At 38.7% G+C, this 25303-nt stretch overlaps 1 protein-coding gene across 2 annotated transcripts in view; it reads right to left on the reverse strand.

Annotated features, from left to right (window-relative positions):
- qsox2 (quiescin Q6 sulfhydryl oxidase 2) overlaps nucleotides 1-25303 on the reverse strand; it is a 93966-nt gene that overhangs the window by 37594 nt on the left and 31069 nt on the right. For both annotated transcript variants that reach the window (XM_078550097.1, XM_078550096.1), the window contains exons 2-8: nucleotides 24928-25028; nucleotides 22988-23036; nucleotides 20308-20413; nucleotides 19072-19162; nucleotides 18204-18349; nucleotides 6802-6945; nucleotides 3733-3862 (exon numbers count right to left, since the gene is read on the reverse strand). In XM_078550097.1, coding sequence (XP_078406223.1) covers nucleotides 3733-3862; nucleotides 6802-6945; nucleotides 18204-18349; nucleotides 19072-19162; nucleotides 20308-20413; nucleotides 22988-23036; nucleotides 24928-25028 — 767 coding nt within the window. The remainder of the gene's footprint in view (nucleotides 1-3732; nucleotides 3863-6801; nucleotides 6946-18203; nucleotides 18350-19071; nucleotides 19163-20307; nucleotides 20414-22987; nucleotides 23037-24927; nucleotides 25029-25303) is intronic.

Genomic DNA, 25303 nt, shown 5'->3' on the forward strand with positions numbered 1-25303 from the left:
AATATTAATTTGGTGGCATAAGCATAGGTGATTGCTAGATCATGCTAAGTATGTGGAGGTTGTGGAAGGGATATGTAATCTTAAGGTAAATGTACATCAGGCCATCTTTAAAACATTTTATTTTTTGCCGTTGTGCTAATGGCTGTTCATTTATTTCAGCCCAGCACCAGTGCTGCTTCAATGAATGAGTTGTTCTGTGGTCAGCTCATTAGCAGAGTTTCATGTACAGAATCAGATGTGTTTGGAACACAAGACGAGGCACACTTGAAGAATGCTGTGTAGAACAGGCTGCTTAGCAAACATTGACCACTGAGTGGTAGCAGCACATTGGCATCTGCAGAGGTATGTTGAACATTCCTTGCTTTTGCAGATGAATCGTGCAGAAGAAACATCCTCATTGCAAAGGAAACTGGGACAGCAGACACAATGGCACCAGTAAAATACATAAATGCTGGACCAACTGTAATGTTAGATTCTTTCTTGGAAGCAGTTCAAACAAGCATGCCTTTGTTACATTGCTCAAAGGAAGGCATGCCAGGGTGAATGAGTTGTGCCATGCTGCAAGGACCCCAACTACTTTGCAGCAAAGGGCCAAAATATCTAGTGACAGTGGTGGGCCTTGGTTCAGTTGCAACACTTTTGTCCTGGAATCTAAAGTTTGCGTGTTCAAGACCCAATCCATGATGTTATCACATAATCCAGGCTGACACTTCAGTGCAGTACTGGGAGATGTGCTGCATTGTCAGAGGTGCGGTCTTTTGACTCAGACGTTGAATTCTTTGTCTGCCTTCTCAGGACATAAAAAGATCCTATGACATTTTGCAAAGAGGAATTGCCTGGTGTTTTGGCCAGCCTTTAACCCTAAACCAAAATTAATACAAAAGATATTATCTGGTCATTTATCACTACTGCTTGTGGGACCTTGGTGTGCACTAATTTGCTGCTATATTACAACAGTGAATGCACTCCAATGCAGTTAATGGGCTGTAATGCACTTTGGGATAACCGGAGGTTGTGAATTACAAGTTTGTTCTTTCTTTTTGGTCAGCTGTTGCTTAAGAGGTTCTGCATAGAGAGTATGAAGCACTCGGTACTAAATTGAAAAGCAGAGCCTCAAAGTTAATAATCTTTGCGTTATTACCTGAGCCACGTGCAAATTGACATAGGGCAAATAAGATTAGAGAAATGAATGCGAGGCACAAAAACCGGTGGGGGAGAAGTGGGTTCCAGTTTGTGGTGCACTGGGACCAGTATTGGGAAAAGTTGGATCTGTATCGTTGGGATGGTCTACACCTGAATCGTGCATGGACTGGAGTTTTAGCAAGCCGCATAACTAGGGAAGTAGAGGGGGTTTTAAACTAAACAATGGGGGCAAGGGAATTGGGAAGATGTGGTAAACCAAAGAGTAGAGACAAGGCAAGAGAGAAAGGTATTAATATGGGAAATGATAAACAGAATGTGACAGGAAGGGATAGAGAGTAAGAATCTAAGTGTACAACAGTTGTCAAGACTAGAGGTTACAAAAATAGTAAAAGGGTGAAACGAAAGGCTCTGTATTTGAATGTACATAGCATTCAAAACAAAACAGATGAACTGATAGCGCAAATAGAAATATATTAGTATGATCTGATAGTCATTAGAAAGGCATAGCTGCAGGATGACAGATTGGGACCTGAATATTGAAGGGTACGTGACTTTTAGGAAGGACAGGGAGCTACGAAGAGGCAGAGGGGTGGTTCTGCGAATTAATGATGGTATTAGCGCATTAGAGAGAGATGGCCTAAGTTCAGGAAACCATGGTGTAGATGCGGTGTGGTTTGAGATGAGAAATGATAAACTCAAGAAGTCATTTGTGGGAGTGGTGTACAGGCCCCCTAGTTGTAATTACATGGTAGGTCAGAATAGAAAAGAGATAATGGGAGCTTATCAGAAAGGTACGGCGATAATTATGGGAGATTTTAATCTACATATATACATATGGCCTAGCCAGCAATGGCCACATCCCATGAATGAATAAAAAATATATAGATGGAAATAATCAGATGGACAAAAGGTAGCATAGATTAGGAGTTCATAGAATGTTTCCAGGATAGTTTCTTAGAACCGCATGTTCTAGAGCCAACCAGAGAGCAGGTTATACTAGACCAGATATTGTACAATGAGATAGGATTAATTCATAACCTCACAGTGAAGGCACCCTGGGTAGCAGCAATCATAATATGATTGAATTTTACATTCAGTTAGAGGGAGAGAAGAGGGTCCAAGACTAGCATTTTAAACGTACATAAGGGCAATTATGTGGGAATAAAACAGAACTAACTGAAGTGATCTGGCAAATGAGGTTAAGGGGTAGGTCACTAGAGATGCAGTGGCAGACATTTAAGGGAATATTTCAGAATACACAGAATAGATGCATTCCATCAAGAAAGAAAAATTCCAAGGGGAGGACCCACCATCTGTGGTTAACGAAGAAAGTTAAAGATAGTATCAAACTTGAAGAAAAAGCACATAATTGTGCAAAGGTGGGTGGCAGGTCAGAAGATTGGACAGAATATAAAGAACAGCAAAGAATGACAAAAGTATTAATAAGGAAAAATTAGAGTAAGAGAGAAAGTTAGCTAGAAATATAAAGACAGTTGGTAAGGAGTTTCTATCGATACTTAAAAAAGAAGAGTTAACAAAGTGAACTTTGGTCCTTGGAAAGTGAGTCTGGGGAATTAATGGAAAATATGGAGATGGCAGATGAACTGAACAGGTATTTTATATCGGTCTTCACTATAGAGCATACAAGTAACATCCCAGGAATAGCTGTAAATCAAGAATTGGAAAGAAGGGAGGAAGTCAGGAAAACTACAGGGAGTGATAAAATTATAAACACACATGGACTTAAAGCTGAAGCTGAAATATTGAACTTCCACATTTTAAAATGTGTAATTTCAGAAAGATGTGACATTCCACAAATGTAAAATTAGCTTTCCAGGGTCAGAAAGGTTTTTGGCCGTAATTATGAACTTAATTTGCCATATACCTCATTTGGCCGTAATTATGAACTTAATTTGCCATATACCTCATTCAACAAAAGTCTTTTCTTTTAAAAAAAAAGTAGAACTAATAGTGTAAAAGGACAAAAGGTGGTCAGTTCAATGATTTCTATTTGACTGCAGTCTGGGGGATTCGTGGGGGGGCCTCAACAGTGCATATTATGGAGAAGGATAGAATCAGTGACAACAACTTCTGGATTTCTGGGTTTAAATGTACATTTGTGGACTCCAGAAGTTGCCACCATTACTGCCACAAAATCTGGGCCAAGGATTTTTTTTAAAGTTATTTAAGCTACCACTAGAAAAATACCTCATCTAAATTTTTAGCTGGGGCTCAGCGGTAGTATTCTTGCCAAGTCAGAAGTAACAGATTTGAGTCACACTCCGGATACTGGAACATAAAATGTAGGCTGCAGCTTCAGTGCGACCAGCATCACACTGGTCAATCACACTGCTGTTTGTAGGATCTTGCGCTTAGTTTAGCTGATGCGCTTCTCACAACAGTGACGACATTTCAAAAAGTATTTTGAGGGGTTCTGGGTTATGAAAAGCATAATATAAATGCATGTTCTTTATTGGAAAACCACGCAGTCCAGCACCGTTTCAATGATGCCTTCACAGGAATGTAATTTTCGATTCAGGTTAAATAGTATCTTGAAAACTAAATGATTACCAACAGTCAAAAACACACCTTAGAGAGGACTGTAACAAAGTCCTTCAGGGTAGTCAGTTCTGGCCCTTCCAGAATCTTGTGACTAGCAAGTTCCACTCGTAGCAAATAGTGCAAACCAGACTCCAGATCAGCCATATACACCTTACTCCTGTAAACAAAGGGAGTCTTAGAAACAAGTACATTTCAAATAACTGTCCATTATTTGTTGAGCTTACACATTTCTTTCTATTATAGCAAGCCTGGGAGTAGAAGCTCTTTTTTCCCTTGTGCCAAGGGGGATTAAAGGTTTGTTTAATTAAAAATGTTGAAGTCAAAAGAGTTTGACCAAATTACAGCGACAAATTAGTTGATGTCACAACAGAAAAAAGAGAGTGAAATTTTAGTAATTTAAGTCTTCTGCAGTATCAAGATGTCAATTTTTTAAATTTTCCCTGGCTTTATGACTAATTGATGGATTAGTTCAGTATATTTTAAACCCACACTTTCCCCACAAAAAATTCAAGGGCCATTGTAATTGCCTCGGAGGGGCAATCAGCGTTGGATTGCCACTCCATGCCCAATTAGTTGTATCAATTTTTTTCCAATGCTATCTCGCCTGGCCTTCGACTCAGGCAGGGTGAGAATCATGTAGCGCATCCCTGGGGCCCAGCACAAAATCGAGTTCCGTCGAAGTGGAGGAGGCCATGCCTCCCCCGCCTTTTTTTTAAAAAAAGCACTAGCTGCTGTAAACCAGGTGCAAGTCCACTGAAATTTAAACGTCCTTAGCAGGCCAAATGGCCTACTTCTGCTCCTAGATCTTATGGTCTTAAGGTCTATGGAAACATATTACTGATCCTTCACTGTCAGTAAGTCAAAATTCTGACTCCCTAACAGCACACAGCTTCACTTCAGCATTTCATTTGCATTTCCCCTAACTTAGTCTACTGCATTCGTTGCTCCCAATGCGGTCTCCTCTACATTGGAGAGACCAAACGCAAACTGGGCGACCGCTTTGCAGAACACCTGCGGTCTGTCCGCAAGAAAGACCCAAACCTCCCTGTCGCTTGCCATTTTAACACTCCACCTTGTTCTCTTGCCCACATGTCTGTCCTTGGCTTGCTGCATTGTTCCAGTGAAGCCCAACGCAAACTGGAGGAACAGCACCTCATCTTCCGACTAGGCACTTTACAGCCTTCCGGGCTGAATATTGAATTCAACAACTTTAGATCTTAAACTCCCCCTCCCCCCATCCCCACCCCGTTTCTCCCCCCTCCCCCTTTTTTTCAATAATTTATATAGATTCTTCTTTTCCCACCTATTTCCATTATTTTTAAATCTAAAACTAAAACCTTGTTAGTCTTTCCACCCCACCCCCACTAGAGATGTACCTTGAATGTCCTGTCTTCCATTCTTAATTAGCACTTTTCTTAGACAAATATCACCACCTTCGACACCTCTTTGATCCTTTTGTCTGTGACATCTTTTGATTAACTGCTCCTATCACTGCTTGCTTATCTCCACAATCACCACACCCTCAACTTCTCTCTCCCCCCGCCCCCCCACCTTAAACCAGCTTATATTTCACCTTTCTCCTAACTATGCTTCAGTTCTGCCGAAGGGTCGTGAAGACTCGAAACGTTAACTGATTTCTTCTCCACCGATGCTGCCAGACCTGCTGAGCTTTTCCAGGTAATTCTGTTTTTGTTAAGTACTTCTCAGTGTTTGCTGCTTCAGTCTAGCACATCAAATTGCACTACCCTGCCTCGTCAACAGATAGCAGAGCTGCACTCCCACATACAGTATATCTCATTTAACTGTAATGTAGTTTACAGGTTGTGGAGGCATCCTACCGCAAAATAAGAGTTGAACTAAAGCTCATTTTAGGAAACAGGTCGGATGGGATGCAAAGCTATTGACATAATTACACAATTCAAAGAAAGGCCAAAGGTGATTGCCAGCGGAGATCAATTCATCTCAGGATAAGATTCCTTAGCCTTCTTTTAAAAAAAATGGCACAGCATTCTTTGATGGTTTCCTTACAGAGGCAATTGCTACACTTTAGGTACATAACTTCTAGTTTCAAAATCAGGTCTAAGGGTGCCATACAAGATACGCCTTCAAAAAAAAAAGTTTCTTGACAGCACTTGGCAAGACTCATTTCCACATTTTTCACGTAGTATTGTCTAGAGTGACCACAATTCAAAAGTAGTTCTTTAGTTGTAAAATGTTTTGGGATGTCCCAAGGTCATGGAAAGTGCTATATAAAATGTGTGTGTAGCATAGTAGACATATTATATATACAGGCACACACATTTTATACTACAAACATAAAATATTAGATATATTTCCACTGCCATAAAAAGGAAAAATATGATAAGGTAAAAGAGGACCAAGAGCAGGAAACATTTTTTATTCCGGTTTACATTAACATTGGATTCATTTTCTGCTCAACAACCTCAATGAAAGAGCGAATATCATCAAAGTTGTAGCAGAAGCTTTTTTTAAAGCCAAAGATGAATGAGAAGGCAATATTAAATTGAAGCAGCCCTAGTGGGCAGAGGACATGAAAGATGGCACACAAGTTCAAGTTCCTTCTTTACTTGGGTAGCAAGACAAGGCAATAGAATGACTAGTTTATGACTACTCTCAACAACCAATAGGAGTAGATTTGTTGCTGGCTCTACCGTGAAGTGAATAAGTGGATGATACCAACATGCCATGCTGTGAAATGATGACATTCCAATCAGGCAGATCAAAAGGTTACAATGAGTAATACAAGGACATAAACAGGAGTAGGAGTCGGCCACATGGCCCCTCATGGCTGACCATTTACATCAATTCCACTTTTCTTACTCATACCTTAATTCCCTTAGCGTTCAAAAATCTATTGACCTCAGTCTTAATTCTACTTGACTGAGTATCCACACCTCTGGATGCAGAATTTCAAAGATTGACAAATTGAAAAAAACAGAAAATGCTGGAAATACTCAGCAAGTCAGGCAGAATCTGTGGAGAGGCTTCCAGTATCTGCAGTATTCTGTTTTTGCAAAAATTCACAACCTGATTAACTGCTTCTAAAGGCATCAAGTTTTGGAAAGAAAGGCTTACCGATCAAAATCCTTCCTAGGCTTGACAAGACTGGTTATCTCTCCCTTCTGCTTCACAGGTACAGTGTTGTGGGAAGATAGTCTCTTGGTTACCCCTGACAGTGACTTCAAATAGGAAGAAAAGAACGATCGTAGAGGCTTTTGCCTGTTGTAGAAAACAAAATATAAGTATATAAAGTGACCAAATCATATAGTTTTCTTATATAGCTATTATATTAAGTGATGCAAATTGATACGAGCGTACGAATGAGGAGTAGTGTGCACTCGGCTCCTTGAGCCTGCTTCACCATTCAATAATATTGCGCCTGATCTGATTTTAAAATCAACTTCACATTCCTGTCTACCCCTGATAACCTTTCACCCCCTTGCTTCATTTGCTTGCTTTATCGACAATGGTTTCATGGTCATCATTAGACTTTTAATTCCAGATTTCTTTTATTGAATTCAAATTTCACCATCTGCCGTGGTGAGATTTGAACCCAGGTCCCCAGAGCATTACCCTGGGTCTCTGGATTACTAGCCCAGTGACACTGCCACTATACCACCACCTCCCAATATCTACCTCTGCCTTAAAGATATTCAAGGACTCTACCTCAACCGCTCTTTAAGGAAGAGAATTCCAAAGTCCCACAACCCTCAGAGAAAATTTTCCTCATCTCTGTGCTGGATGGGCGACCCCTTATTTTGAAAGAGTGACCCCGAGTTATAGATTCTCCCACAAAAGGAAACATCCTTTCATAAGATTTACTAGCTTTGACATTTTCGCATCTTACATTTTCGCATCGTACATTTTCGCATCGTACATTTTCGCATCGTACATTTTCGCATCGCTCCTTACTCCTAGATATTTTTCTTCAGTGTTATCCAAGATTCCCAACTAAAAAGGTCTTATCAATTCATTATATTTCAGGATTATTCTGAGCCACTTGGCCCATGTATTTATCAAAGTACAGGTATACAAAAATGCAGATATAGAAAAGTCAAACTCATTGATTGTGCCTTTAAAATAACCAATCTTGGGGTTATATGCTTCATATTCAATTTATTTTTAACAAATGAACTCTGTTTCAATCTGAATTAATACAAAAACATGCAGGCCATTGAGTTACTGAAACTTGACCAAGCAAACTGCAAATAATCCTTCCAAGGAAACAGATGAAGTGCTCAAAATAAAATAAAATCAGGCTAAGACCATCATTACAGCCCCCAGGTAGGCAAGGAAATTTACAACCAATATGACCATGGAAGTGGCAATTGAATTAGGTTTTATTACGGGACTCAAGCATCAGATCAATTGGAAAATGCCTCTTAGGCAGGCTGCTTAAAATCCAATGAACTACATTCATCTAAGTAGGGGCTTTTGGGTTGCCTGCATATATAACTTACATTAAGTTAGAGGCCAGCATATAAGAATTAGAAACTGGGTTAAAATCTTTCCAATCTCTAAGGATACATATGTATGCAGATGGCTAAGAAAACAATTGCGCATTTAGTTACCTGCCCAATAAAAGGCAATATAGAAAATTTGGTTGATGCCTGAAGAATCATTTCTGCAACATAAAATAAATCACTTACAATAATAGGTAGCTTTGAAGACAAGAAAGGAAGGTAACTAAAATCATGGAGCTTAGAGAGCGCATTACGAAAAATATTACAAGTTACCTGAAGGCTCTACCCCTGAACGTGGAATAGGAGGAGGGTGAGGCAATGCAAAGGCAGCCTGAATCAGAAAAGCAAAGGGCAAGTGCTGGCCTAAAGGCAGCGCTAGGTTGTGGAGAGATTTGCAACTATCAGAATATTGGGAAGTTGGGAAGGGCAGTAGTGGTAGGAGTGAGACAGTGCAGTATAGGGTTGGATGAGTTGGCGTCTATGTAGGGTGAAATTCAAGATTAACAAAGAAATATTGAAGAAAATCAAGACTGGGATGGCAAAGGCACAAATAAGGTTTTCAGCAGGTGGAAAAAGGAAACTTGGTCATGAATATATATGGGATTTGAAACATAGCTCAGGGTCCAACAGAACACTCAGGTTACATCCCATCAGGTTGATTCTAAGCAAACAGTCAGAGGAAAAGAATCAGAGGCAATAGTGTAGAGCTTTTAGTGATTCCACTTGGGATGGCTTTGATCTCTGCAATGTTAAGTTGGTCCACTCTCACTGGAAATCAGTGGATCATCCTAAACTCATTTAACAAGAAAGGATCCTTGCAACCAACACTGATTAAATTGATGTCCCAGAGATAACAGGCCAGTCAATTAGATCTTTGAGATGTTCACTTACGCCATAATTAATTTGCACTTTTCTTTAGTGTTGATCAAAGCCAGCCACTGCCATTCTTGATCAACAGTAAAGTTGAAGACCTTATGGTTAAACTGCAATTGGAACATTGTGTAGAGTTTTGTACACTGCATTCCAGTGTACTAAAGGGTTAATTTGTTCGAAAGTTTGGTGATAGCATTTATACTTAATTCCTGCAGATGTTAGCATGTTAACAATGAACAACTACTATATAGAGATCAGTGAATCAGCAAACAGCATAAACTGCAGAAGCCAAAACAAACTTCAGCTACAATGCTAGGAAGATAGGACACAATCAGGAAACTGTATGCAGTGGTACGATGGAAAACGAGAGAAGTGTGGTACGTGCTGACTGATGAGGCAGTGTGTTGTTCCGTATTTTGGTGTTTAAAGGACAGCTCTCAGGCTGTTTAATGTAGAAAAATTCAGAGGTGAAATAACCAGAAGGAAGAGAACAGACCTATTGCACAACATCAAGGGGTACGCTTCCATCCAGGATGGAGGTGGTGATATGCTTTCTGCTTGGCTCTGTGAACTAAATTATTGCTCATATACTTGTAATGTGTTAGGACTTGTAAAACTTGTGTATCACTGTATCCTATTATTGATTTAAATTCCCTACAATATGAAGGATAAAAAAAAAAGCATAAATTCACCAGAACATCACCAGGATTGAAGGTTTACATTTCTGAACCAAGGCTTGAGAAGCTAGGGATACTTTCTCTGGGAGTAAAGAGGGTTAAAAAGTGAGCAGACTGAAGTTTTCAATATTGTAAAAAGTTGAAAGGTAATTATGGTCATTTCCACCGGTTAACAAGACAGAGATGAGGGAGCACAAATTGATAAGCACAAAATGAATTGTAACGGTTAGAAAAAAGTCTTTATGCAGAGAATGGAACTCTGCCACAAACTGTTGAAGCTAAGAAAAAATATGCAAGTGAATTAAATGGTTCCTTGAAAAAAAAAGGAACCCACAAGTGTGAAAATAGATTAAGTGGCTCATGAGGAGAAAAATGCTGCTGCACACTAACATTCTAGGATCACATGAATACATTAAATCAGGTTATTTTAAGGTCAGGTTAACATAGTTAAATTACTTCCAATGCAGCACTCTCAATTTGCTCCAAAAACATATGGGTCAAAAAAACATTATCAAAAAATGGATTACCAACACGTTTCAATTTCTTTAAAAATGCTCGTGAATTATAACAATAAGCTGGTGCCAGATAGAGGCAGTTCACATTAATTAGACAGGAGTCATCTGAGACAATGCACTTTTATTAACCTGAAATGGGCAACAAATGTTAGCTTGCATGTTCCATTAAACTCTGATTCTGCAGCATTAATCCTTAAAGCAACAGTCAGCAGTTATTTTTTGAAATGCACAGTAAGCTGCCTTATGCAGTATTACATAAGTTACAATAGCTAGGGTTAAGAGTGGCTACGCCAGCAAGATGACTGAGGCCTGCTTATCCAGTGGGTAAAGGTTGAAAGCACCAGCAATTAACTTTATTGCACTCACCATTGCATTTCTGTTCATTCAGCAGGTTAAAACAAAAAATTCTTTCTACAACACCATTAGTTATAAGACTATCACTGTATCAGAACACATGCAATCCCAACACAATTGGACTAATTCACTACTATATTAAGATCACAAAAGGTTTGTTAGCGCTTAAAATAGTTTCATACTGTCTTGCGTTATTGGGATTACACATGAATGCATATATATATATGAATTCAGAGCCGATACAACCTGCCCCTCAGAATAGAAAATGCAGTCTAGTAATTTTATAGTTCTTAGTTCTAATAATATTAAAAATTGCACTGCACAGTACTTTAGACTGCATTTTGGAGGGATCAAATCATTCTCAATTTGAGGATGGAAGTGTGCAATTTTACTTAGGTCAAGCAATTAATCCCATAAATTGATAACAGGAAATGCTTCACAAATGAGCAGGAAGCATTTTTATGCCTTATTTTTTAGGAAGCTTCACCCATTTAGTTTCAAAATGAAGAGACCTGCACATTCTATAGCAGGGAGCTGGATCACGGTATAAAGGCAATCTAATATGCTCTAACTCATTTCAAATATTCCAGGACTAAAAGGATTAACATACCCAAACGTGCAAGTATTTAAACTAAATTTCACCAAGTATCAGAATTAAAATTATTCAACACAGCAGGGAGCCATTTTGGAAGAAGAAAGCTAATTCATTTCTTTCATCTGGTTGGGCACAATTCCTTCCCAGCAAGGCACCAAAAAGGCTAAATCATAACTGCATTAAGATGCTGAAGCCATCTCTTGATTAGCATCGTATCCAAGATCTAAACAGGTATGCAGTGCTTCAGTGATGTAATAGGTGAATAATTACTTTTTTTCCTTATGTGTTTTTTTTAATTCAAAAAAAGAGGGGCAGGAAAGAGTGATCTTTCTCTACCCACCCCAAAGTAATTTTATACACAGTAACACATCAGTCATTATTTTAGACAAGGAAACCGTTGCAAGGAAAAGCACAAAGTCAGACATCAATGTGACATGTAGCGCAGATAATACCTCGAGTTACTGTCCTGGCTTAAAAGCACTTGCCTGGATGCACGCCAAGCAGCTAATTTAAGAACATCCAATACTGGATATGAAGGTTTCTGCAGTTTATGATTTGCTTTAAGGGAAAGAGGAATTTTAGAAATGGTGGTCTTCAACACCCCCTCAAGAGCCACTTTATCAAAGTAGCAGGCTCAGGCTTCAGTTTTGGTTTCTATAACAAATTAGTTTATTCCTGAATAATTCTGCATATGAAACATGAGATTAAAAATGCATGAAGATTTGTATCGTTTTAGGAATGTGCATTTTCATCTTTCAGTATTTTTAAAAATGCAGTTGTTTTAGTTTAAGTGTATTGCAGTCCACAACTTCACTGCAAGTTGTGTTTGTTGCAAGAGTATAAATTGTAACTCATTATCTTTGCCTCTAAACTTTGCCGATCCTGTGCATCTTCTGGACAAGAATAAGTGCCACAAGTAAAACTTTACTAGTCTCCAACATTGTAGTTTACAAATGGTCATTGCTGGGGCGCTGGTGAAAATATGCAAGACTGAGACTTTGGGTGACAAACACCATAACTTTCCCTCCCTTGGTGAAGTGCTTGGCTTCTGTTTTGTACCTCCTAATACCAAGGCTGAGATCAGTGCCTGTGTGGAGAAGTGTGCTTTAACCCATTCAACATTACTTGGGTTTGCAGTTTAGTTCGGGAAAAAAGTTACCCGTTTAGTTATATTGATCTTACAAAGTGCCAAATTAAAACCAGTTAAAATAAGATTGCCAAGTTTGGAGGTGAACTGCTGCCAGGATAAACAATAAACAAGGTATTAGTGTGCAAGAAGCCATGAATAGATGGTGGAGCAATCTTACACACAACTTCTCCCATTATGTACATTCCTTTCTGGAATTACCTTAGGCCTATTACCTTAGATGCACGCCTGCAGGTTACAGGAAAAAAATGCAAGATCCCATTGCAGTTGTCAAGATTGTAATGGGTTTTCAACATAATAGAGCAGCACAGAGTGAAAGTATTTTTTTCCACTGGCAGTGCAATAGATACTTAGAGTACTTCAAGTGAAGCATACTGTTTTAGTGTCATACTTGATTTGTTGCTGCTGGCCATCTTTTGTTTTAAAGTATATAATTAAATGAACAAGTGATTTGCAATATTTTATAGAATAAGGAGAGTGAATTGCACAGCAAGGGCCAAGTTAAAGCTGCTTCAACCTCTTTTCTCCAAATCAATAAACGTGATGATGACTTATGGTTATTCTGACAATTATAAGTGGAATTAATTTGGGGTTTTGATCCAGGTATTGATGAACATGAATTTACAAAACAGAACTGTCCACAATCAAGAACTAATTGGCATCTAGTTAGCAGTATTACCTAGAGATGCCATAAGTTTCTAGAAATGCAATCATCACACTATGATAAAACAGAAGATACTCAAACAGTATCATGCAAGGATGTCCAAGCTTTTGAAGTGGAAGCTGGACACTTGCCAAAGCAAATGAGAAAGCCAAATTTGAGTATGACCGTTATACATAAAAGTACAAGCCATAATCATACGTAATGCACGATACCAAGCACACAAAAAGTGAGACATATACTCAAAGGCCTACTACTTGACTGAAATCATTTGCACCGTGGTTTACATAACTTCTGAAATGGAACAGCTGTTATCAAATGAGGATTATAAACACCATAGTTCATATGTTAAACTTGTGGGATTCTTTTTGCCTTGCAGAAGTCAAGCAAGCCAGTGTTAGACCAAATTCTCTAAAAAAATGTTTTTCCGGAAGTAATTAAAGGAAATACCATCTGAGTGGGAATAATAATAAAAAAAACAACAAGTACTTCCCTCTATTTGGAAGACCCAAAACCATGCATACAAATTATTCCCATACAGCATATTTTATAGTTGACTTTACAACAAGATTTAATATAATGATGGTGCCGAGAATGGATTTGCTGGATACTTTGATGCAAATACTGCTCCATTTTCCAATTCTAAAGATTATTAGATCTTTTTCTTCAATTCGTATTTTTTGCTCAAGTTTAATAAGACAACATTTAACATTGACAACAAATTGCCAAGGAAATATACATATGAAAGACAAGTAAATGCTCAAATTAAATGTTATCTTAGAACTAACCTCTAATACATTTGCTGAAATATACACACACGAGTAAAACGGATTGGAGTCAACATTTGTCAGGATGCTGCAGTCACTCCAAGCAGAGAAACAACAAACAGGTATTTGGCTTATCTGTCCATATAAATCTGAATTAAGTTATTTCACATTATTTCCAATGCGCTTCCTAAATTTGATTGTGAATTTAAAAGCTTCTTGCAAATGGAGCTTAAGGAGATCTGCTTTGTAAGAAAACCACAGGATGTCCATTAGGGGATTGTACATATTAACACAATGCCGGGTCTAAGCTCCACCAGATGCCCATTTCTCCAGACTGAGATGCAGGCTGGCTAAAGTACTACTGCACCCCATAGGAATAATCTTTCAACTATTTTATCCAAGGGTCAGGGAATCAAAGAAAAACAAAAACACACAAGTAGGTTGAGGATCAAAAACCGACTGAACAGCAGAACCTCCATTATCTGCACTCCACATTATCTGCAAAAATTCTTGGGCATGTTGGAGCTTGGTTTTGCATTCATCAGCTAAAACACAATTAAGTACTTTAAAATTGATTTATCAGACTCTGGATTCTTGATTCACCAGCTCTGGTAGCAGTTGCAAGATCAGCCAGGTCCTGGAAGAATTCACCCAGGTCAGGAAACGCGGTATTGGGCATCCAGTGATGTACCAGCAATTACGTTGCCAAGGTCCAATAACAATCATCTTGTTAACCAGCAATTGCATTGTTAAGGCAATTGCATTGTTAAGGCAATTGCATTGTTAAGGCAGGTGATGGGCATTGGCTCACCCTTAAATGGATACAGCTGTAAACACTCCAGGGGCTGGCTGAAGAATAAACTTGCTTGAGGAAAAAGACCAACTTCAGACTCATTCTTCCCTTATATACAATTATTGGAGTTAATATCCAGCACTTGTAATTGAGAATCTTAGAATGGTTATAGCACAGGAGACCAGTCAGCCAATTTTGTCCATGGCAGTTCTCAGCAAAAGCAGTTCAGCTAGTCTCACTCCCCTGCTCTTTCTCCATAGCTCTACAAATTTTCTCTCTCAGGTGCTTGTCAAATTCCCCTTTGAAAGCCATGATTGAATCTGCCTCACTACACTTTCAAGCAGTGCATTCCAGATTGTAACTACTTGCTGCATAAGAGATTTTTAAATATAATCCATTTAAAATGTGACATTACCTACACCATGCTGAGAATTTGATGAGATACTTAAATAGATATTCGAACAAGTATAGGGGAAATCTCAGTTACCCGGACTGAGGAAGAGAGAGGGTGGCTCACTTATGACAGATAATTGAGATTTCACCTGTGATTAAAATAAAATTAACTTCCATCATCCATGTCTTTCTTAAATCAAAAGTTTAAATAGCTACATTGTTCATACATCAAAAATCATAACTTCAACATTAATTCCTTTAAAAAGACAAATCCTTGTGGAGCAGCAGAATCAATACCTGGATAACCAGGTTAAAAAGTATATAATTAGATTAACAACTGCTTTACTTCTAACCTACAAAAAGGTGTGGGTTCTTATGCTAGCTGCCAACAAGAAACTTCAATTTAATTGTATGATTCCATTTGAAGTTTCAGCTTAAGTCAGCATTAATTTGTATTGAGCAAGTAGATCCTTCCCTTTAAATTACGATGCTCACAAAAGCATCAATTCAGGGCTGTAAATTTTATTCATTTATTCTACATTAGTGGGAAAATAACATGAAGACATTTTGGTGGAATTCTAAAATTGACTGGACAACAGTTTTAATATAAACATATCCAATCGACAATATGAGAGGCACCATGTGTTCCCAATACACAATTACAAAAGAAAAAAGGCCTTGGAATTCAAACAGTCGTCAGCAGAATCATCAAAAGTAGAGGTGACTGAATAGTAAAATAGAATTCTTGTCCCAAAAATAAGAAACTATCACAATAAAGAGATAATTTATTTGCTTTTCAGTTAATTGAGTAAGAACAGCAGGGTTTTTTTTAAATTATTCCTTCATGGGACATGTACATCAATGGCAAGGCCAACATTTGATGAACTGCCTTCTTGAGCCGCTGCAGTCCATTAGGTGAAGGCACTCCCGCAATACTGCAAGTAGGGAGATTCAGGATTTTTACCCAGCAACATTGAAGAAAGGGCAATATATTTCCAATTCAGGACGGTATGCGACTTGGGAGAACTTGCAGGTGGTGTTTCCATTCCTTGACCTTCCAGGTGATTGGAGATTGCAGGTTTGGGAGATGTTATCGAAGGAACCTTGCCAAGTTTCTGCAGTGTATTTTGTAGATGGTACCCACTGCAGCCATGATGTGCTGGCTGTGGAGCAGAGTAAATGGCACCCCATCCACTACTTTAAACAATCAAGCAGGTTGCTTTGTTCTGGAGTGTCAAGCTTGTTGAGTGTTTTTGGAGATACACTTATCCAGGCAAGTGGGGATATTCCAGCACAATTCTGACTTGTGCATTGTAGAAGATGGACAGGCTTTGCAGAAGAGGTGGGGTCAGGAGCTGAGTAAACAACTGCTGAATATCCAACCTCTGGCATATTCTTGTAGCCACCTATTTTATGTAGCTAGTCCAGTTAAGTCACTGGTCAATGGTGACTTGCAGGATGTTGATAAAGGCAGATTCAATGATGGCAATGCAGTTGAATGTCAAGGGTGTGTTGCTCAGCTTTTTCCTGTTGAAGATGGTTGTTGCCTGGCATAAGTGTTACTTGCCACTTATCAGCCCAAAACTGAATGTTGTCTAGTTCTTGCTGCACATGGGCAAGGGACATAAATCTTCAGCACTACAGCTGGGATTTGTCCAGGACCCATAGGCTTTTCTGTATCCACCACATCCGGCTGTTTCATAATATCATGTGGAGTGAACCGTATTAGCTGAAGGCTTTCTCCCACGATGCTGCAAACCTCAGGGGGAGGCAGGAATTAATCATCCACTCAACCCTTCTGGCTGAAAATTTTTGCAAATGCTTCAGCTTTTTCCTTTGCACTCAATGATGGCGGAGCCCAGCACATGAGGCTATGGGTGTCTGTGGAGCAGCCTTCTTGCATTAATTGTTTAATTCTCCAACAATGTTCGATCTGATCTTTTGCATGTTGGATTGCTTAGCTGTCTTTTGCAGGCTCACTCAGGTGGCACCTCATTTCAAGTTAGTCTATCCACTTTTATGGTAGTTTTCTTTGTGGCTTGATACAGTTGATTAGCTTGCCCATTTCAGAGGGCAGTTAAGAGTCATCCACATTGCTGTGGGTCTAGAGTCACATAAAAGACACAGGCAAGTACAGCAGTTTTCCTTCACAACAAGGACATTAGTGAACCAGATGGGTTTTTAAATCACAGCTTCATGGTCACCATTACTGACACTAACTTTTGATTTCCAGATTTAATTAACTTAATTGAATTCAAATTCAGTTGCCACTGTGAGATATGAATTCATGTCTTTGGATCATCAGTCCAGGCATATGGATCACTAGCCCAGTAACTAATGTTGCCTTACCTCCATAGTCTTCGAATGAAAACCAATTTCCAATAACGATTTTTTACTACAGATATGCAAACAGGGCATACAAATTGGTCAAAAACATATACCGAGAGGAATTTATACCAGAAACAAAAGATGTGTGAGAAATTTTAATTGGACCATGGTGGGCAAATCACTAAGTCCTTGAGTTGACAAGTGATTGTCAAAAATTGGCAGTGCATGAATATAAATTAATTCCCTCAAGAGGAAGAAATTAAAAGTTGGATTCCTGTAGTGTGCACATATCTTTCATCTCTATCCCCAAAGCACGTTTCAAGACAAAGACAACAATAGGTGATCTACTAGACAATATTTGCTAATGCCACTTCAACTAGTTCCTGGGTGTGCAAGTGTGACCAAAGGCAACCTCTCCCTTTCCATCCAAAGATGAGGTTACCTGGCAACTTACTTCGTGCCTCTTTTTCATGTAGAAAGATTGGGAATGATGAAATTCAAGCCCGAATCAATATTTTACCTTCCTCTGGTACGGCAGCACGCACTGGCTTTCCAATGCCCTGCAGCTCTTCACTATCCACGTTAAAAATTGTATGTTATGGTGCAAGAATCTGTTTTAACTGTAGCTGTTATGGCGTGGCAGATGACGTGCGCCAGGTGGATCAAATCCACAAGGGAAACTTGATCACACAGTCACTACTGTTTTACTTCAGCCATGTTTATGTATTTAGCATTTCAAACCTAGCTTCTTGTTGATAACTCAAAGCCTCCAGACCAGCTGTCTCCAATTCAACTAAATCCCCCACACACACATAGGGAAACTAATCCAACCCCACTGTTAACCCACTTTTGCAATAAATCACAATAATATTATGAAAATTATTATATTTTCATAACAGCAGCACACTTACATGTACATTAATCCATGGGAGCCATTGGGATGGAACAGGTAGCAAGATGGCACTGAATGGATACCAAGTTTCTCCATTAACTTTATGTCTGTATCCAGCATTCGTTTTACAATAATATTTTCATACTGCATCAAATCAAGTATCACCTGTTAGAAAACAATGAAAACTTAATATAATGGCATGAGTATTTTAAATATATAAATGTCCTAATAAGCACTTTATCAATCTCCCATTTTTTGTTTGGCAGTGAATACCAGTACAGGCTGTTCAGATAGATTGCCAAGAAACAAGAGTCTGGGTTTAACATCTCATCCAAAGAACCTAGCCTCTGGCATACAGGATTAAGAATAGCACTGCCTAGTGTCCAGCAAGATATGTGCTCCTGGAGCAGGGTTTGAACTCAACCTTCTACCTCAAGCAGGAGTGTATTGCCAAACAACACAACCTGGCACTTCAATTCACATCAATTGCACATTAGAATTTAACTGCTAGTAATATAAACATGTAACTCCGTATAACTGAAGACAACTTGAATTCAAAATCCTGCAATGGGCTTTACATCGCCTCAGCTTCTCACTGGTAGAGCCACTGCAGACAGATGTAAGATTGCTTCAGTTGATGCTGTACAAGATTTGTTCCATACAGATTTGGTTACATGTGCATTCTTGTGCTTAGTCTCAGCTTTCCTATCACGACACTGTGCATTTGCTGATCCTCATTTCAATTTTAAACCAACAGGGAAAGGGAACCATTGCAGCCAAAGTAAATCAAAATAAGATCCAGGATATTAACCCTTTGGTTTTAGTGATGGGGCAGGGGGGTGGGGGAGCATGCAGGAGGGAGTATCAGGGAGAACACAAAAACTCACCTCCCGACCTACATAGGACAATTCTCTTTCAAATATAACAGCTGTATAGTGCTTCTGCTGTTTACCCAACAAAGACAGGATAGAGCCAGAGCTGAAATCAAGAGGAAAAATGTTTTGAAGATCAGTCATACTTTTCAGAAAGGCTTTACACAAGGAAAGTATACAAAGCATACAATGACCATATTAGCTTTACATTTAAAAATGTATACTGGAGATGGCCTTAAAAACTTTGTTCTACAAAATTATTAAATTATATTGATGTTCTGTACTTCTGCAGAGTACAAGTTAATATGTTTTTTTGAAAATCTAGCTTACAGGGCCATAGGTTGACAACGTGGTGGGAGTTCAAACTTAACAGTATAATGTGGGATCCACACCCAAAGTCTTCATTATAAAGTGTTTCCAATTTTTGCCCACCTTCTTCTGAACTTAGATTCTTGCCTAGTTACGATTGTGAGTGAACCAATAGCTACCAGTACTTTAACCGGCTATTCCTCACAATAGAGCCCGAATAGTGTGTATTGCCAAGCAACTTGACTGTTGAGCTCAGAGTCAACTCCAAATCTTCTCTTCACCCTATTGACATGCTGTGTTTCAAGCAGGGCTTATCAGATACAGATTTGGAGTGGGAACACAATTTATCCCCTCTGTAGTCCATGGGATCCAAGGTAAATTACAGCAGTCTGACTTGTCAACTGATTCAGCAGTGTCAGGAAATCAAACCTGGGACATTCTTCCCTATGTGCCTAAGTACTACAACAGACAGTACCCCAAGAACCTTGATCATCAGTCAATTGCGTGGCATTGCATAGAGAATTGCAGGAATTCTAATCTACTTAGTGACATCATAGAAACAATAGAAATCAGAGTCGTGTACACACAAAGGAAGAGAGGGATTGTCCCCAAGGCCATGCTCTTTCATCTCCCACAAACTGGCTTGAGAGAACCAGCGATAGGGCTGGGAGTAGGGTGGCTATTTACTGCATAGTGTGAGAGAGAATAGATAAAATGTCTCTGCCTCAAATAAAGTTATAAAAGTTGCATGCGCAGTTAAAAATGAGAAATTTGCCACAAATTTAACTGGGTGGCTAAACTACCCAATGCTTTGCATTGTTTGAGCCTCAGGTAATAGCAACTTATCCAAAGATCACTTTCAAATGTGCACTAAGCATACATTTTCATTGCATGTAACACAAATGGCATCACTGAAAGAACTGAAACTTCCAACAACAGTACCTTGCCACGCCTAGCACAGGACAAGCTGGAGGCTTGTTTGCAGTCGTGTGATTTTGCAGAAAGTCAATCATTATTTGTCGTACAGTCTGCAACTCTCTGTTTGGTCCTGTGAAACAAATTTATGTGATACTATTTTCTTTAAATTTCCAAATACTACCACAGAATCTTCACATTCCATGAAATCTTTGTCATCCATGGGTTAAGCATGACCAAATAACAAAAGCACCACCATTCAACACTTTTGGTGTCTTTCATCCACAGCAATTACATGCTGGAGACTAGGTTTCAAATTTTAGGTAATAATTAAAAGGTGGAAGGTTTAGAAGAAATCGAAGCTTGAAGAACTCAGAAGTATAACAAAATGATGAAATATGACAATTAACCTGCATAAATTACAACCAAGGGAATTATGGCAATATGAAAATAGGGATAGATTTTTGGATGACAAAAGTCTCAGTTAATATCACAAGCTTGATTTCAGAGTAAACAGAGAGTAATGTGTGTTTTCTTCGTACATACTTTGTGGTTCTTCCCCAGCTGTATCCAGCTCCTCAGTTCTGCATTTTTAATTCCACTAGCAGTATTTTTGATTTCTGGTTTGAAAGCACCAGAAGGCCTTCATTTAAAATCCCAGTTAACTTTTGAAATCAAGCCATACCTCCTAAATACAGAATCAAACAGACAAATATATTTTCAATGCACTAAAGTACAGTAACAAAATTGACTTGGATCCTCTGTTAATGTATATTTTTGGTTGAAAACAATTTTTCATTTGAAAGACTAGTTTTGAATTTTTTTTTAAACATTGTAGTTTTAAAACCTTTCCTGATGATATAAAATTTTATATTATACATTGCCTTAGTTTACTAATGGGACAACAACTTTTGTTTGGAGAAAATGTTAGCTAATCTACTGTATTACTTAACAGTCTGCTGACTCAGCTAGCAGCATTCTTGCCAAGGTGTTTTAAGTCTCATTATGGACCTGAGCACTTAATCTTTGCTGATAGTGACCTAGTACTGCACTGCCATATTGTTTTTCTCTATAAGAGGTCAAACCAAGATTCCAGCTGCCGAAAGTAAAAACAGAATATGCTGTTAAAACACAGGTCTTGCAGTATCTAAGGAGAGAAAAACAGACTTGACAATTCAGTTCAATGACGTTTCCTCAGAACAGGCTAATTCTAGTCCAAAATTAGGGTGAAAGCTTAAATTAAACATACTTTCATTGGAGGGAAGTCTTGGGACAGCACGCCAAGTATTTCAAAAAATGAGAAGTAAAGATAAGATTGGCTTAACTTACTCAAATTACTTAACTTGGACAATAATCACAGGACATGGGACATACATACAAAATTCCAACCTTAAAGACAAATAATATAACTTTGTCCCTCTTGACAGGAAAGTGCAGCACATTCACAGGGAGCAGGAATTTGGGATCAATTGATATTTTTATTAAAAAAAACAAAAGGGAGCTAGATGGTTAACTTCTCAGCAAAAGTGGGAAAGAGAAGTACAGAGACAAAGAATATTTTTTGATTTACTTCCTTCAATGGAGGTAGGCATTAAATATCAAGTTCCTTCAAATACAGGGAATCAAACAAGCAGCAGTAGAGCAGGCAGAAAGGACAGGGGAAAGAAGGACAAAGCATCCATGACTGAATAATTATTCACGGACTCTGGAAGTGGCACATTGGATGAGCTGGGCGACCTTTCCTCACTAATAAAAAAGCAAAACACTGTGGATGCTGGAAATAAAACAGAAAATGCTTGAAATACTCAGCAGATCAGCCAGCATCTGAGTAGAAAGAAACAAATCTTTCATCAAAACACACTTGACATCTATATTCCTGTCAAGTACAGAGGTAGGGGGGCAGAAAATAAAACAAGGAAAAGAAAGGTGTGTCATAGGGTGGAGAGCAGGAGAGATTAAATGGTAAAAAGGATGATGGTAGAATACAAAAACAGAATTGCCTGGAAAAACTCAGCAGGTCTGGCAGCATCCACCGATGCTGCCAGACCTGCTGAGTTTTTCCAGGTAATTCTGTTTTTGTTTTGGATTTCCAGCATCCGCAGTAGCTTTTAGCTTTTTGTTTTTATCTCTGATGGTAGAATAGGTCAAGTAATGGGCCTGGAGGTGCAAATGGGGATAAATAGATTTATCAAAAGCTGTTTTCTGAAAAATTTCTCACTACAGATTTAAAATTAGTTCTAATTCTAACTGCCCTTATGGTTAGGAGATTTATACAGGAACAACTCACTCATCTATCTTTAAAGACGTAGACATCGTTGCCGCTTGGAGACTTCTACAAAGGCAATTATTCAAGTCTTAAAATAGGCTTTATCCTTTGAGGCACAGCATTTACATACGCTAGCCACCACCACTTCAGTTGTAACTTGACAATTTCAGAAAATAAATCCAAATATGTACCACAAAGTTTAAACAAGAACAGCTAATAAAATTATTAAGCAACTGTTGCTGCCCTTTCTATCCACTCGCAAATTGTTGTCAGATTTAAAACTCTTGCTTAGAATTGAATTTTGTTTGAGGACTGTTAGATTAGCATTGATATTGTGCAACACTTGGTATGGCCTAAAGGAAACATGAACTGCCACGTTGAATAAACATCGTCATTTTATTCAAATTGTGGAAATTTCCCTGCAATGCTTGTGTACTGTACCTTTGTAATTTTCTCCTGTTGTGAACTTGGTTGCAAGTGCTTTGAAGTACTGGAAGGGAAAAACAAAATAAAAATTAACAATGTTAACGCAACAGGTTTTTAGTGATAGCATGAGAGTTGGTGGAAATAAAAATGGCTCCCAACAGCAATTAATTTTAATATCTTAACGTAGAAAGCAGAGTCCTGTTGTGAAAATAAAAAAAGAAAACTTGGCAAAAGAAAGAAATGAATCCATTCCAAAAGCTGACCTAAAAATAGAGATTAGAAACTGTATTCTTCTCCACTCCCAGAGTTAGCAATTGTTCATTTATATATTCCAACTACAGCAGGGTGTTCCGCTCTGAAGCAAATTTATATCCTATACTGTTGTGTTCAGAAGCAAACCAGGTCCAGTAGCCTGCCAGGTCATGCCATGATTTGAAACAGAAGATGCACTGGACCTTCCCACAAGAAAATGAGATTGCCATTGGGTCATGAATTAATGTTCCAACTACATGAGTATATAAGGATTAGGAGGAGTTGGCCGTTCGGCCTCTCGAACCTGCTCCACCGTTTAAGATGACTGCGGCTGATCTGATCATGACCTCAACTCCATTTTCCTTACCCTAGACTTCCTTGTAGACAATTTCTTAAAAAGTGATGGAAATTGTTAGCACAGTTGCTCTAACTAGAATTTGACAGATGACACAGTCAGTGGATCAGGGGACAGCACAAGCAAGAATGACAACTGCTGTTGCACTCACCTCCAAAATGTCTTCCAGTTTTAAACCCAAGGAGACAGTGGAAAAAAAATCATGTCCAGATCTACAGATTATATTTCAAGAGATCAAAGAAAAAATTGGAGGATCCATCCCATCCAAATTGACAATCAGCACCATTCCATAGACAAGGAAGAAACAATTCTCAAGGGACTTGGAAGAGTGCTTTCTCCACCAAAATAGATGCCCATTTAGTAAGCGCTGGCCGGGCTGACGAATACAGGAAAAAAAAGTCAGCATCTCTTACTGTGGTGTATCTGAAGTTAGTGGGGGCAGATTAGAAAAATTAATCACTTTTGCACAATTAAGCATCAGTTGGATTCAGTGCAATTAAAGGTTTTGAAGACATTATCCTGCAATATAGGCACGTTGTTCACAGACCATTCAAGTGGCATCTTATTACACCTGGACACCAATTAGGAATTGCAGCTATTGACTTATTTTACTCATCCTTGACCCAGGAATGCTGACATCAACATTGTAATCAAGGTGTAGGCAGAGCTGTGAATGAGTATAAAATAAGAATTGAGCTTGGAATGTTCAAGTGCATATGGTTTTGTGCCAAACCAAGGTGGTGCCTTTAGCCTGTCTGTATCTCACTACGCCATTAAGATAGTTGTGTTCTCAGTTTCCTTCTACTTCTTGCCTTCCTGTAACAAAGCCCCATTGGAAAGAAAGGGCGGAGAAGCAAGTAATCTGTCCTTTCTCTAGTTAGGCAGTAAAGGAGGCACAACTCTCTTGAGGGCGACTTCTGTTCTTTATCTACCCTGTGTGGTACACTCTGCTTCTAACTTCTATTTGATGGCATTAAATCTGTGGGGAAGCTAACAAACTACATGACTGCCAACAGCAATCCACAACAGCTTTAGTTGGAGATCCATTATATTTAGAGAAAGTTAACAAAAGTAACTGGTTTTGTAATGCAGGATAACATGACTGTGAAATAGGTTCAAATTTTTTTTATGATTATGGTGCAAGTGCTGCTTTCCACTCCCGCAGGTGGAGAAAAAAGGACATCAAATTTCAACAGAACAGATGGTGCATTGATGGAATTGAACACCAGCATTAAGAAAGATGACCTTATTTTCCATATCAAAATACAGCAATTTGCAACGTGAATGGTTTACAGCACAATGCCTCTTCTCTCCAAAAGCCATGATTAGTTATTAGGCATATCCTTACCCTAAAGGTTGGATAGAAGTGAATGCCATACTCTGCACAAATGGCAAAATTCTTCTCATCGGCACAGTCCATCACACCTACTCTGATTGCCAATTCCCAATCTGAAAGAGGAAAGTTTAACACATTATTCCCTGAATATAAGCACGGAAATCCTCTGTTTTGGTAAAAGGCTTTGGTTAGAGTTGTAATTTTGCTTGGAACCCCCCCACCCCTCTTCCCATTTAGTGACTCTAGGATATGCTGTCACTGTCAGAGAACAGAGAAGGAAGAAATGTTTTTCATTTCAGAAAACAAAGTTGCAAATGTCCATCCGCCTTCCAAAAAAGATTTTACCCACTTATTTAACCTCTCAATAGGTTTGCTCGCTTCACAATAA

This window comes from Cetorhinus maximus, chromosome 10 (assembly GCF_964194155.1).
Source record: "Cetorhinus maximus chromosome 10, sCetMax3.hap1.1, whole genome shotgun sequence".
NCBI lineage: Eukaryota > Metazoa > Chordata > Chondrichthyes > Lamniformes > Cetorhinidae > Cetorhinus > Cetorhinus maximus.